General features: G+C 38.8%; 1 protein-coding gene across 5 annotated transcripts in view; it reads left to right on the top strand.

Moving 5' to 3' along the window:
• SLC4A4 (solute carrier family 4 member 4) overlaps window positions 1-13648 on the top strand; it is a 386600-nt gene that overhangs the window by 162456 nt on the left and 210496 nt on the right. For all 5 annotated transcript variants that reach the window (XM_059159558.1, XM_059159548.1, XM_059159567.1 and 2 more), the window contains exon 6: window positions 1349-1528. In XM_059159558.1, the coding sequence (XP_059015541.1) occupies window positions 1349-1528 (180 nt within the window). The remainder of the gene's footprint in view (window positions 1-1348; window positions 1529-13648) is intronic.

The following is a 13648-nucleotide window of genomic DNA, read 5'->3' as shown; positions in this document are numbered from 1 at the left end:
AAATTATTTATTTGAGAGAGAGAGAGCATGAGAGGGAAGAGGGGAGGGCATCGGGAGAGGGGAAGAATCTCAAGCAGGTGCCATGCTGAGCACGGAGCCCGCCACAGGGCTTGGTCCCAGGACCCTGAGATCAGGACCTGAGCTGAAATCAAGAGTTGGAACCTTACCACTGGAGCAGGTGCCCCTCTCATCTCCACTTCTGTATACTGGAACTTTGCCAGGAAGAGAGTGTTGAGGTGTGCTAGATGCACTCATGTACCTGAAAAGGTAGGCATGGAATCTGCTCATTGCTCTGGTTCTGTGCCGGGGATGAGAGCTCCACACCACCCGTGTACAGTGGTGAGGCAATGTCCTGTCATTGCATATCTCGTGTGGGTTCTGTGACGATTCTGCCTGAACCCTGTTCCGGACAGAGGAAATGTCGACCTGTCATGTGACATTAGAGAAGGATGCGCCAGGCTCCATTTCTGCCATCCTGTCGACATGCCAACTTGTGAGAAAGAGGATTTCTTCTTTTAGAGTAAAATGTGTCCTTCAGCAGAGCCACCCATGGAGCAATTTCTGTGAAACACGGTTATCTTTTCCAATTAAAGCCATTCTAAAAACAAGAACGAATAGAAATTATAACCTTTTTGTGGTAAGACTAAAATTTTATATTAAATTCTGGTGAGTTTATTTTTAAAATGATTAATGGAATATATTGAAAAGGCTTTTGTTGGATCCAAACAAGAACAGCCTCCCTTTTTAGAAAAGATGAAGGCATAGTTTTATAGTTTAGTCTTTCACTGGATTAATTGGTGTTCAAATAACCTGATATGGGGAGCAGTATTCTTTTCTTTTCCTTTGTTTTGTAAGGAAAATACATCATTACAGAAGAATTTGGAAACTAGATCTAAAAAATCAGTATTGTCACTACATTAAATTTTGCATATTCTTTTCAATTTTTTCTTTTATCATTTATATTTCTGGCACACTTGCTATGATAGAGTACATGAAATTTTTTAATCTTTCTTTTTTTTTGCTTAATTGAGAAAATGTAAATTACTGACTTACTGTGTTACTCCTAGAAGAATGTGATTAATGTAAATTCACTATTAGCTGCGATTGAAAAAAAGGATAAGATGATTCTTCCTCTCCAAACATAAAATTCGTAGTGGAGTATTTATAACTTTCTCATTAACACCAAAATCTCTGTGTCCCGTATCTTTACCCCCACACAAAGATTGAAGTTGCAAATTTGGGAAATATCATGTTGGTTGTAAGTTTGAAGATGATATCCGTAAAGTTGGGGTAAAAAGTTTAACTTCGTGATCTTGTGACTGACTTTTGCTTTTTGTTTTTGTATCAGAGATGATTGTTGACCATCAGATTGAGACAGGCCTATTGAAACCTGACCTTAAGGATAAGGTGACCTACACTTTGCTCCGGAGGCACCGGCATCAAACCAAGAAATCTAACCTTCGATCCCTGGCTGATATTGGGAAGACAGTCTCCAGTGCAAGTCGGATGTTTACCAACCCTGATAATGGTAATGCAGGGCCAAACAGCTGCCAGGTTCTCCTACCTTTCTCTCTCACCTTCACTCCATCTCGCGTCATTTGTCCTTTCTACTCCGCTCCATGTTCTTTCCTCAAGTTCATATGCCACAGCCATTTCCTAATGAGACTTTTATCCAGTTGGGCAGGTCTGCGGTCCTGTTGGAAAGATTTCAGCAGTTGCTAAGGCTGCAGATGTCAAGATGCCTCGCTTGCTCCCGTATACGTCTAGTCTGATTGAGATGGTCTGGTACTACCACTGTGGTGAAACAACTGAATATTACAGATGAGTCATCAAACTCAGAGATTTTTGAGTATATCAAGGAACATGCTTTTGACTTGTGGGTGTGTGAGAATTAGGAGGATAGATTGAGATATGATAAATGCTCTGAATTCTAGTATCATAAAGGGTTTGCTAGGTATGTGAGATGGTGTCTACTCTATAAATCATTATTTATCCAAGTAAGGCTCAATATTACATTGATTACTTAATAAAGTCTAGGCCTACAAAAAAAAAAAAAGAAAAAGGATCATATGCTCTTCTGTTATATGATAATGATGGTTAGATGTGAGAATAATTATTCAAGGTGGGACACTATCCCACTGTATAGTAATAGGAAAGGTTCTGTGTGTATTTGTACTCTGTTGCGTTCAGCAGAGTTTTCTATAAAGTATCTATCTTTTGTATCATTGTCTTTGTTTCAAATACATTTCATGGTTGTATTTAATCTGAGAAGGGGAGAAGTTTTTTTCCAGGAAGTATGGAAGATAAAAGCATACGGAAAGTGTTGCTAAACATGGGGCTGGTCGAACCAGGTCTCTCTCCTTCCACCTTGATCTTTTTTAGTACTAAGAGAAATGAGTAGATAAGGGAGCATCTAATTCATTGTCTTCATCTGTACTTTCAGAACAGGGTAAAGTATTTTGCCATGGGAAATGTGGACTAAATGAATTGTATAAACTGAATTCTAACTTAGCCACTCCATTTCTGGAAATTGAGTTTTCTGACTTAATATTAAAACTAATGGTTGGCTGGAAGAGAGCTAACTGTTAGCAAACTTTCTCTGGTGTATTTTTGAACCACTTTATTATTGTACTTTCTTAATGAGTGTCTAGTCATTAAGTAGAACCAAATGAAAGGTTCAGTTTTATTGAACGACTTATACATTGATTTAACTGCTACCATAAATATTTTAAAAAGCAAAACAAGTTATAAATAAGTACTTAAATCAGAAGTGCTCTTTATAAAAAACAGTCACAAAAAGAAGAATCTAATCTAGACTATTCCTACTATAGTTGCTATCATTACCTGGCTTATTGCTGTTGACTGAAATGTTTTATTTTTTTGTGTATGTCTTTTGCTTCTTTCTTTTTTTTCAATTATATTTTTGAAGAGCTTAATGGCTGGAAATGTTATGGGATGAACAATGGGTTATAACTGATGTCACAAATACTTCATTTTAAAAGGGGCCCTGTTTTAAAAATTATGGCAACTAAAGTAAAAGTCTTGTCTTTCATGTATTATTTTTTTTCTTATCCTCTTCTTCATTTAAATGAAATTCTATGATTTGGAGATTAATTTTTTTTTTATCCTGAAGTTGGTACTTACCATTAAAGAAGCAAGAAAGTGCATTGTTTTCAAGTATTGCTATATATGCAAATTCAAATATTGCTGTATTTGCAAAGAGAAGTGGAATGAATACGGCAGAATGAGGGTGCCTTCCACCAGTCTGGTCTGAGCTCCCTTTTCATGAAGTGGAGACAGAGTAGAAATTAAGAACAAGTGGATCTTAAGGCCAGTATTTTGTGTTTTAGGAGAAAGTATTGGGTTGTGGAATACTACTGATATGTTGATATCATCCATCATCCAATCTTTTATTCTATCAGATCTTTGTACTTCAGAGCAAAGTTGAAATTGCCTTTGTCATTACCTTTCACTTGTGAAATCTTATACATGCTGGGCAGAAAGCAAATAGGGAGCACAATCAGTTCTTCCTTCCCAGCTCTTCAGCTGGGCAGCTTACACCCTGACGCGTGGAACATGATTAGCCTTTTTAAACATGTTATTATTGGCCTTTGTGTTACCTCACTCCTTTTAAATATCCAGAGGCAAGATTTGACATTGAGAGATTCTATAGTAATGACTTTCATGTACCTCTAAGGTGCATTATTATAAATTATCAGATGGCAAATTTTGGGTTTTTCTAAAAGTGTTTTTTCTTAACTTGAAAGTTTATACAGTTATTTTTATATGTTAAGGTTTAATCTTATTATCTTTAACAACTATGAAATGTCCTTAGAATAAATTTCTAAAACAACTATGTAGCTGCAGCTACTGTTTAAATAAATGAGAATCTTATATCTATTGATGTTGGAACTAGATTCTAATACTGTAAGCCCATGTAAAAACTAGATAAACTTAGTTACTTCAGTCTTCTATTGTAGGTGAGAAAATAGATGTTGTTTGCTTTAGCTATAATAGATACAGTGCAATTAATAGCTGAAATTTATGGAGATACTTTAGAATTGGAATTTTTTTCATTTCCGAGTGGTATGCTGGAGCTAGTTCTGTCTACTCACAACAGCCAATCAGGAATTTTGTGAACCAGTTGCTTAAACACAGCTACCATTAAAAGTTAAATTATGTACACATACCATTAAATAATGATATTAAAAACAAAGGTAATTCCTCAAAATTCATCATTTCCTACTTATTTTATTGCACTGTACTGGAGTTTACACTCTTTGTGTTGTTAACATCTGTTGTGTTTGTATGGTGGAAATACAACAAAATGATGTTCAGTTAGTCACCTCCTTCCCAGCTCTGTGATCAGTGACTTCATTTGGGTAACTTGATATAAGACATGGTGGTAGCACTTACACTATAGAAATCAGCAAATTCAAATCAGGGCCTGATTTATTGTTTTGTCACTTGTCTAAAGGCTTTACAAAGTGATGGAGAAAATGTTAACAGTGTGGATTAAATGTAAGTGTGTAGTGTCTATGGCCATTGCCTAGTCAGCTTGAGCTTTTAACAAATTACCATAAACTGGGTGGCTTAAACAACAGGCATTTATTTCTCATAGTTCTGGAGTCACAAGGGAAGTCCAAGATCACGGTGTCACAGATTTGCTTCTTGATGAGGACCCTCTTCCTGGCTTGTAGATGGATGTCTTTTCATTGTATCTTCACATGGCAGAAGGAAATCTACCCTCTTTCTCTTCTCTCCTTTCATAAGGGCATTCATAGCATTCATAGCATTCATGAAGGCTCTGTCCTCATGACCTAAGTTCCTCCCAAAAGCCCCACCACCTACTATCACATTGGATGGAAGAGTTAGGGTTTTAACATAGGAATATTGGGAGGGTACAAACATTCAGTCCAAAACAGCTTTTAAAATGCAGAGAACACAAAGGATCCTGAAAATGCTTGGCCCGGTATTCAAAAACTATTATCCAGGTTTAGCAAAGGAGTCACCTGCATCATTGAGGAGTGAGTGAAGTCTGACATATGTCTTCATGGTTTCACTTTTGTCCTACTTGTTAACATATATGATAATGGATGTTCAACAAGGATTTTGAGTTGCAACTGTGTTTGGTTGCCAGTTGCAACCATAAGTTGGCTATTGCTGAAAGAGTTTGATAAAAACTAACAAAGAGCCAACTGACTATATGTAATTTACAATAGAGTATTATATATATTATTATTACTTGTATATGTGCTGCCTGTCCTTTATATCAATAAAAATTACTACACACAGAAGTGCTCACGAGCATACACATGCCTTTTCCCTGAAGAGCTGGTTTTCTCCAATATTTAGCAGTACACCCACTAACAGCCCAACTACTGTCTCTCCATAGCTAAAGATTAACTCTTATTTTTTAGGGTCCTGATGTAGCTTTGTGTTTAAGATGATTTAGTGTTTTTAAGAAGAACTGGAAAACATTTTCATTTGTAATAAATCAGGAAAGAATCAGGCTAGCTTCCAAAGTGTTAATTATTGTGAAATTACTACTTGTCTGAGACATCTGTGAGTTCTGATGGACATGTCTTCCAGGTACTAAATTTTAGGCAAGTGCTGTGATTTCATAATATATTAATTGAGGTATTTCTGTGGGGTTAGTGTTAGGTTTTCATTTCCTTTGGTGCTTGATTTCCCTTTACCCACTCTTTTTCTTACTATTACTTTAGTTTGAGTCATATGAAATTGCCATTTTGTAGGTAAAATAAAGTTGACTGTCAGCAATTTCATACAGCTCTACTTAATAATTTGGTTTGAGATACTTAGAAAATCTATATTATTATAGTTTACTATGGAAGAATAACCAGTAAGCCTAGGAACATTCCTTGGTAGTATTTGAAAATCAAGTAAGATGTATTTCATTTGCTCTTTATTAGAAAGTAAAAAAAAAAAAAAGTTTATACTTAATTGGTATGTATTCAAAATATTTAGTGTGATGTTTATGACAAGGTTACCTGATCACTGTCTTAAAGAATCATGGTTTGTAGAATGATCTGATTTTTAAAAAAACATCACTTACCATTTCAATGGGTACTTTTGAAATGTGGTGTCTAAGCTTATAAGAGATGAATGAGACCTGACTTAAGCACGAAGACCAACTAGGTACCTTAATTCGTGTATTCAGCTTGCACCACCTTTGTGGAAATTTGGTCAATGCCAGTATCGGTTTGTCCCATTCTCCCTCCCTCCCCTGGCCTCCAGTGTCTTCAATTTTTTTTTAATCCCTAGACTATCATAGAAACCTGTTCCTTACCCTCCATTGTCTATAAATGCACATGACTTTTCCTAAAGTGACTTTGGTTATCTAGTTAAACCTAGATTATGAATTTCATTTTATTTCCCAGTCCAATTTCATGACCCCATTTTTCTTTAGTTTTTTTTTTTTTTTAAATAAAAAGTTAGAAAGGTATTTTAGTATGTAGTTCCCTGTCTGTAAAACAGATAATGAAAATTAAATGAGATAATATATGTAAAATGTTTAAAGTGGTGACTGGCACATAGTAATCAATTACTCCACAAAGTACAATTAAGGGAAAAAAATCTCATATTGAGTAAGAGCGGTTTCTGGAATGATATTTGCTCTGTAGCTTATTATTTGGGAAGAGACCCGTGGATACAGTGCTGAGTTATCTCCTCTGCCCTTTGGTATTGGTAGCTAATCCCACATGGGATGTAAGTGAGAAGGAAGCTCTTTCCTATCACAGTCCCTTACAAAGAGTCTTTCTCCCTCATTCATTTTACTCTTTGCTAAATGATTGTCAGGGAAACCCTAAACCATACTGAGAATCCAAGACTTGCTTAAGCTGCTCCAGCAGGTAGGTGAGGGGTAGGACAAGGTGGCAGCTCCAGGACTAGGGTAGCTGGCTCTGGCGCCTCACACTGCTTCCTCCATGTTTTTTCCTGTCTGTGCTGTGGCCTTGATACTGAGAGAGATCCAGGGCTTGTTCCTCATTGAGCCTCTGGATTTTCTCTTCAGTTTGCCACTTTTTTTTTTTTTTTTTTTCCTGTCAGATGTGAGAACTGCGATCTGCTTGTTCCCACCCCTTGGTGCCATCACTTACTTTCTCACTGGACTCCTCTCTTCACTGTTGCTTCCCAGGCCGCTGCTGCTTCCTCGCTGGCTCTCACACTGCTTCTTCTGACAGAAGCACACAGCACCTTTAGATGTTTAAAAAAGTGTCCTCTAGTGCTGTTACCTACAGTTCTAGAGTCTGTGGTTAGCAAACAAAGAACAGACAATGGAAAGAAATCAATTTTTTTTTTTTTTTTTTTTTTTTTTTGTTAATAGTAATTCTCGGCCCCATTGAAATATAAGTGGGATTAGCTAGGCTCTTGTTGCTTTGGATCTGATTTGAGATTAGGCGTATTCAAGCTATTTGGTTTGGCTGTTAGATCAAGCTGCCTAGATACTGGCACCAGAAGATCTGGCCCGGACCACCGCCAGGTTTGGCAGCTTTCTCGGTCCCTTTAGAAATTCTTCGCTTTTGGTCTGGGTTTTGGATTCTGGTTTGTCCCAATTGTTCCTGGTTGGGTTGTTCTACTTCGTAGCCCCCCTTTCCCTGTACCCTTGAATTCAGACCTGGTCCCTGAATCAATGGGTAAGGCAGGCATTTCTTTAACTTCCCTCAGAGGTTCTGTTCCTTTGAAGCAGGCCATCGTGTCTCTCCAGTTCTGAGACGGGTCAGTCAACATTCTGTTTCTCAGGCTCACATCACCTTAAAATGAGAGTCCTCTTCTCAGGTGCTTTTCTGCATACAGCCGGCTCTCTCCCAGACCCAACAGCACGTATCCCTCTGTTTTGCTCAGGGCTCTAATTCTGCGTTCATTTGCACAGCACAGATGAAGGTCCTGGCGAGAACCCAGCGAATGATCGAGCTCTTCTCAGCCTCACTTTAAATGAACCAATCCATGGACAGTTTCTAGAAAACTACCTCAATATACCTTCATAAGAGTAACTTAATAATAGTAGTATTTCCCGTTCATCTATCAGATACCACTCATTTCTTTTCTCTTCCCTAGGCAAGTGACTGATCTTCCAGATTTATAGTGTTCAGATCTTTTTTTATTTTTAAATATTTTATTTATTTACTTGACAGAGAGATCACAAGTAGGCAGAGAAGCAGGCAGAGAGAGAGAGAGAGAGGAAGGAAAGCAGGCTGCCGGCTGAGCAGAGAGCCCGATGCGGGGCTCGATCCCAGGACCCTGGGATCATGACCCGAGCCGAAAGCAGAGGCTTTAACCCACTGAGCCACCCAGGTGCCCCTAGTGTTCAGATCTTTAAATAAACGATAACACATTTTTTTCCCCAGGAGTCTTTTTCACCCAAGTATTTGTTGGTCTGTTCTGCTGTTTATGGCAATGAAGAGTCAGGCTTAAGAGATGTAATACTAGTGAGTATTTCGTTTTTGACCTTAAAGTCCTATTTTATAATCTTCTTCTTGGAGACATGAACCATCTTTTCTGAAGGCTTCATGCTAGTGCTGGACAAATACTTACTAGTAGTGCTATGTTGAGCAATGTTCGTAATATCTTTGGGCCTTATTCTTTAAATCTGTAAGTAAAGGTGGTAGTGTCTTATCCTTTTCATACAACCAGGAGTGGGTGAGATCTTTTTGTGAAAAGTTCTTAAGAATCAGAATGTGAGATACCACTGTAAGGAATGGCTATTCAGAAATTCTTAAAGAAGCAGATTTAATGCCTTTTCCATGTAAAACCAAGGACAGACTCAAGTCACCACCATTATTTTGTACTCTGTTATCTTTTGTGCCTCATTTTTTTTTCCCTCTTACTACTCCGTAAATGAAAACATTCTTGGAGTTTTATTTTTAAAGCAGTATTGCTTTCATTATCAATTTTAGAGATGCCAAATAATACATAATGAGGTGTCCCTTGTGGGCTTTCTAATATTTGCAATTCGCATATGAAGATTGAGCAATATGTCTGAGCAAGGACAGTTGTTAGCTATTAATAAATAATATATGTATAACAGGAAGTTACCATGAAATAAACATATTTTTGCATTTTATCAGTTTCTGGTCTCTGATGGAGTAAAGGAATGGAATGATTCTCTGTGTCATACCCTACCACATAGGGAAAAGCGATGTACTCAGAGGGCCTTTAGCTGATTTGCTGCTGCCACCACTGGGTAGTTGTCTCAGAGATCTTTGACAGAGATGCATTTGCGAAGTCTTGTTTCCCCCAGCCTCATCTTTCTCTGAGAGCAGATAGGAGAGTAGGTGTAGATCTGGGACCACGTCCTGTCCTCTTCTTTATAAAAGACAGAAGAGGAAAGGCAAGGACAGGAAAATGTGAAAAAGGAGGGAAGGTGATGAGGAGATGTGAGCACCGGGGACTCCTTACCTTGTCTTCCCAAAAGAAAGAAGAGGGAATAAAATTAATGTCTGCCAAGAGTAATTAAGCAAGCTGCATCTACTCAAGGCTAGTTTCGGCACAAATCACAAGGTCAAAAAGGAGATCTGTTCAGGTTTATGAACCTGATAGCTTAAAAATCACATTTTGAATTTGAAGTTGAATTGAATTAGGCCAGCATTTCTGTCTTTGATGTTTCCCAACACCCTCTAGGATGCTGAGCAAAGGACATGTAATTCCATTCCATCAGCGATAGTGGTGGCAGCAGCGACAATAGTATCTCCTGTTAACTGGACCCTCATTATGCACCGGGCGTCGTCCTCCATGATGTTTCTACCGTATACATCATCATTGCTTCTCGGTCTTTTGGCTAAGATCAAGTCTAATGTATATATCATTATTTCTATTTGCATAAGAAAAGCCTGAGCTCTGAAATGTAATACAATTTGCCCAAGCTTAAAAATATGGAGGAACCTAGCATGTTTAATAACAATGTGCTGATTAAACTACAAAGGGCAATGAGGGTCTGTAACCATAGTTTATTTCCCACACATCAGTTGAGCCCAGGTCTTTTTGTGTAATAATGTGATGTTGAAGGGATCTAGAAGACAGTCTACGTCTAGGCAGGAATACGCTCCAAATGTGGCAGTTGGATGTCTTTATTGGCTCTCTAAATGGAGATTTCTAGGCAACATTTCATGTGTACACAGGTGAAATGCAGCTATATTCTTGGGTTAAACTTTTTGATTAAGTAATTGTGGAACGCATAATACACGCTCAATGACTCCTTTTTAAAAAAATTATTCAGGGGGTCCCTGGGTAGCTCAGTGGGTTAAGCCTCTGCCTTCACTCGGATCATGATCTCAGGGTCCTGGGATCGGGGCCCATGTCAGGCTCTTTGCTCAACAGAGAGTCTGCTTCCCCATTCTCTCTATGCCTGTCTCTCTGCCTATCTATGATCTCTGTCTGTCAAATAAATAAATAAAATATTTAAAAAAAATTATTCAAATTCAAGTTAGTTAACATACAGTTTAATATTAGTTTCAGGATTACTATTTGAACATAGAACATTGCAATCCTAAAAGAGTGCTAAAACTTTAACATGAGTAAAATTTATTTTTTTCTTAATGGGATTGTTTAAAACGCATTTTGCTAGAGAGTTTTTTTTTTTTTTTTTAAATTTTATTTGCCTGATTTAAGTAGGGATATCCTCACTTGAACTGATTAAGATTGATGGTTTTGGACAAGTTGATCTCAAGGGTAACATGAATCATTAAAAAAATTCTCACCACCACACCTTTTTCTACAGTGTAGATATTGGAAACCATTACTCTGAAATCTTTAAAGCTATAGATCTTTCGATCTTTCCTCATCAAGTCACAATAATATAAGCCAATTTCTACCTTGTTTCTGCCTGGAGTCAAGCGAAAATGATTTAGAAGAGAACATGTAAGATAATAGCAAAGCTAAGTTGTTTATTTTGAAGCTTAAGTGTAGAAGAGGTACAATGAAACCATTATCTGGAAAAGGCATACATAATATGTCATTACCGTGGTATAATTATAGAAAGTTCCGCTCCAGCTTTGGGAATGACTTTTCAAAATTCTATCTTTGAAGTAAATTTGTGAAGAGAAAAGAACACAACATGAAAGGGTTACGGAGTTTGTATCTCTTCCTGCACAGAAGTACACAGAGGGTCCAACAAATCAAAATGTTGGAATTTGCCAACATAAGTAATGGATGCTGTGAGCCTCCCAGTTTTCATGAGAGTAAGCAGCCAGATGGCTCCAATCAGCTTTGCTAAAACACAGGTGCCAAGTCTCTATGGGCAGTTTCATTTTTCATGCCTGTCTTTGGAGCCAGGTTCTTTGCTGCTGTGTGCCAGACTCTTCCACTGCCCCCTTGATGGTGCTGCTCAGCGTCAGCGGAGGCTATGTGTATGCAAAAAGGAGTTTCCAGCTTTAGCTCCCCACAGACAACACACTGACATCTTGGGAGCAGTTGAGGAGAGAGGAGCTGTTGGGGAAGTTTGTTATCAGCACCTGGGTTTCAGACCAGCTGCCTCCCTCTTGCACTCACTTGAGGGGCAAGCCCTGGTATCAGCGTTGAAAGTTGGGTAGCTTCACTCTGCTCAGAAGCTGAAGGATGCGAATGCTCTTGCAGGCTTACTTTGCCCTCACAACCCCTGTCAGTTTTCTTTGACCTGAAATTTCAGTTGGTCCTCACTCAGGCCTAGATAAATGACTGGAGTTGTCCCCCACCTCTCATTTCCTTTAGCTAGGTTGGCTGGAACATTGGCTCTTGAAGCAGATCACTCAGTTGTCAAAAGGAATAGGAGGTGAGACTTGGTCAGCGTGATATTATGTGTTTCTAATTGCCTCCTTCTTGACAAAAGCAATTTTGGAATAATCTCAACTGATTCATTTCCCTTTTTTTCATTTTTCTTAGTGCAATAAAAACTTGCAAAGAAGTTCAGTTATGGGAAACAATTAAAAATTCAGATTGCAAAGAGAAGACATCAGATTTGCCTCAAACAGGTGCTGGCACAGATGGCCTGCTCGCAAGTCCTGGCTTTATTTACAGCTTTTAACACAGACAGATAAATTGACAAAAATGTTTCTAGATTTTATAATGTGCAGAATGCCCAAATTTGGCCCTAAACTTACATTAATTTGTAAATGAGTCCATTCAAAACTTGACCTCCCAAGTCACCGGTAGCCTTAAAGACTCTTTATCTGCCCTATTATTTGTAGAATTGTGTGAATTGATGATCTCATCTTTGCTTTTGGTTGGATAGGCTTTGTTGCCTTATTTACTGACTGTCATATTAAAACTCTCTTAAATCAAATTGGATGTAGTCTGATGGTTAGATATTTCCTATCTCACTGTTCCTTGAAGGGCAATTATGCTGCCTATTTCTTAGTAGCCTTGGACTGAGGTATTTGATGAGAACAGCAGAATAGATGACATGAAGCCCAAATGAAATTATCTTGAGGCAGAAGTTCATGATGCTCTCCAGTTGATGAAAAATATCTAGAGGAACCATACTATGCATTTAGCTTGCATCATTAATCTGTTTGATTTGGTCTAAGATTTGGCATGGGTGCACTGAATATTAAAATTATAGTAAAATGAGTATTAAAGGACTCCAGAAATTGAGGACTAACATGCATTTCTGAATTGGTTCATATTAAGGTGTTGATTTATCTCTATCCCAGTCTCATATTTCTGAAGGGCTGAAAAACAGAGGCAACGGAAATTGAAAACCAGTTTGATATTCACCAAGGAAAATATTTCAGAAGTAGAAGTATGAACTGTTGCTTTCTGCATTCCTGTACAAGATCTGTGGAAGGGTCTGTAGGGTAGATCATAAGAAAGACCTTACTAACATAATCCCCAGCCCCCTGTGCTTTACAAAACTGTGTGTAGCTTCCCTCTGTGTGTGCTTGCATGGTGCAAAATTATCAACAGTCTTGATCTTACGTCTTAAGATCAGTACTCGTTATGTAGATCTTTCTTCTCGATACAGTCCATGTTTTGTCTGTTAGAACTGCAGGGCAGATAATTCCCTGGTACTTGGGGAACTATAATGGTTGAATGTACTTTTTTCCAAGCCTTTTCATTCCGTGTTGGGATTTGTTCCATCTAAGGGTCTTGGGAGGGGGTATTGGTGTCGATGTAATATGTCATCGTTCTTCTTTAACTCGCTTGTGTGATCCGCTTCAGTGTTTTCCTTCTAAGTTAACGCTTCCATCCTCATCCGTGCTGTGGCCGCTCATGTGTCCTCCTCCTCCTGTCTTCTGCTTCTGACACTAAAGCCCGCAGCCCGCTTGAGAACTCAGTGCCCTGCCTAGCAACCCGCACCCTGGATGATGACCCCCGAGGGCGGCGCACTCCCAGCGTGGGATGGCTAAGTAAGTCCATGGCTGGGGAGGGCAAGGATGGTGGCGACAGTGGGGAGCGGGAGGGCGTGAAGGCGGGGCTCACCCTCACCGAGGGGCAGTCAAGAATGTCTGAAAGGATGAGCATTACAGACTCATATGATTACTGAGCTATTCCTTCCACCGCCGGAGAGTCCAGTAACAATGTATTCTCCAGGTGAGCTGCCATATTGGATTCGAACTGAGTGCCGTGAAGATCGTGGAAAGAGTTCCAGACTCAGGGTGAGGCCTGGCACAGGTGGTGCTCCATTCATGCAGTGCTGCTGGGAGCCTTGGTTTCC

Source organism: Mustela lutreola, chromosome 1 (genome assembly GCF_030435805.1).
Source record: "Mustela lutreola isolate mMusLut2 chromosome 1, mMusLut2.pri, whole genome shotgun sequence".
NCBI lineage: Eukaryota > Metazoa > Chordata > Mammalia > Carnivora > Mustelidae > Mustela > Mustela lutreola.
The sequence above is the reverse complement of the archived record's forward strand: the minus strand, read 5'-3'. Positions and strand labels throughout refer to the sequence as shown.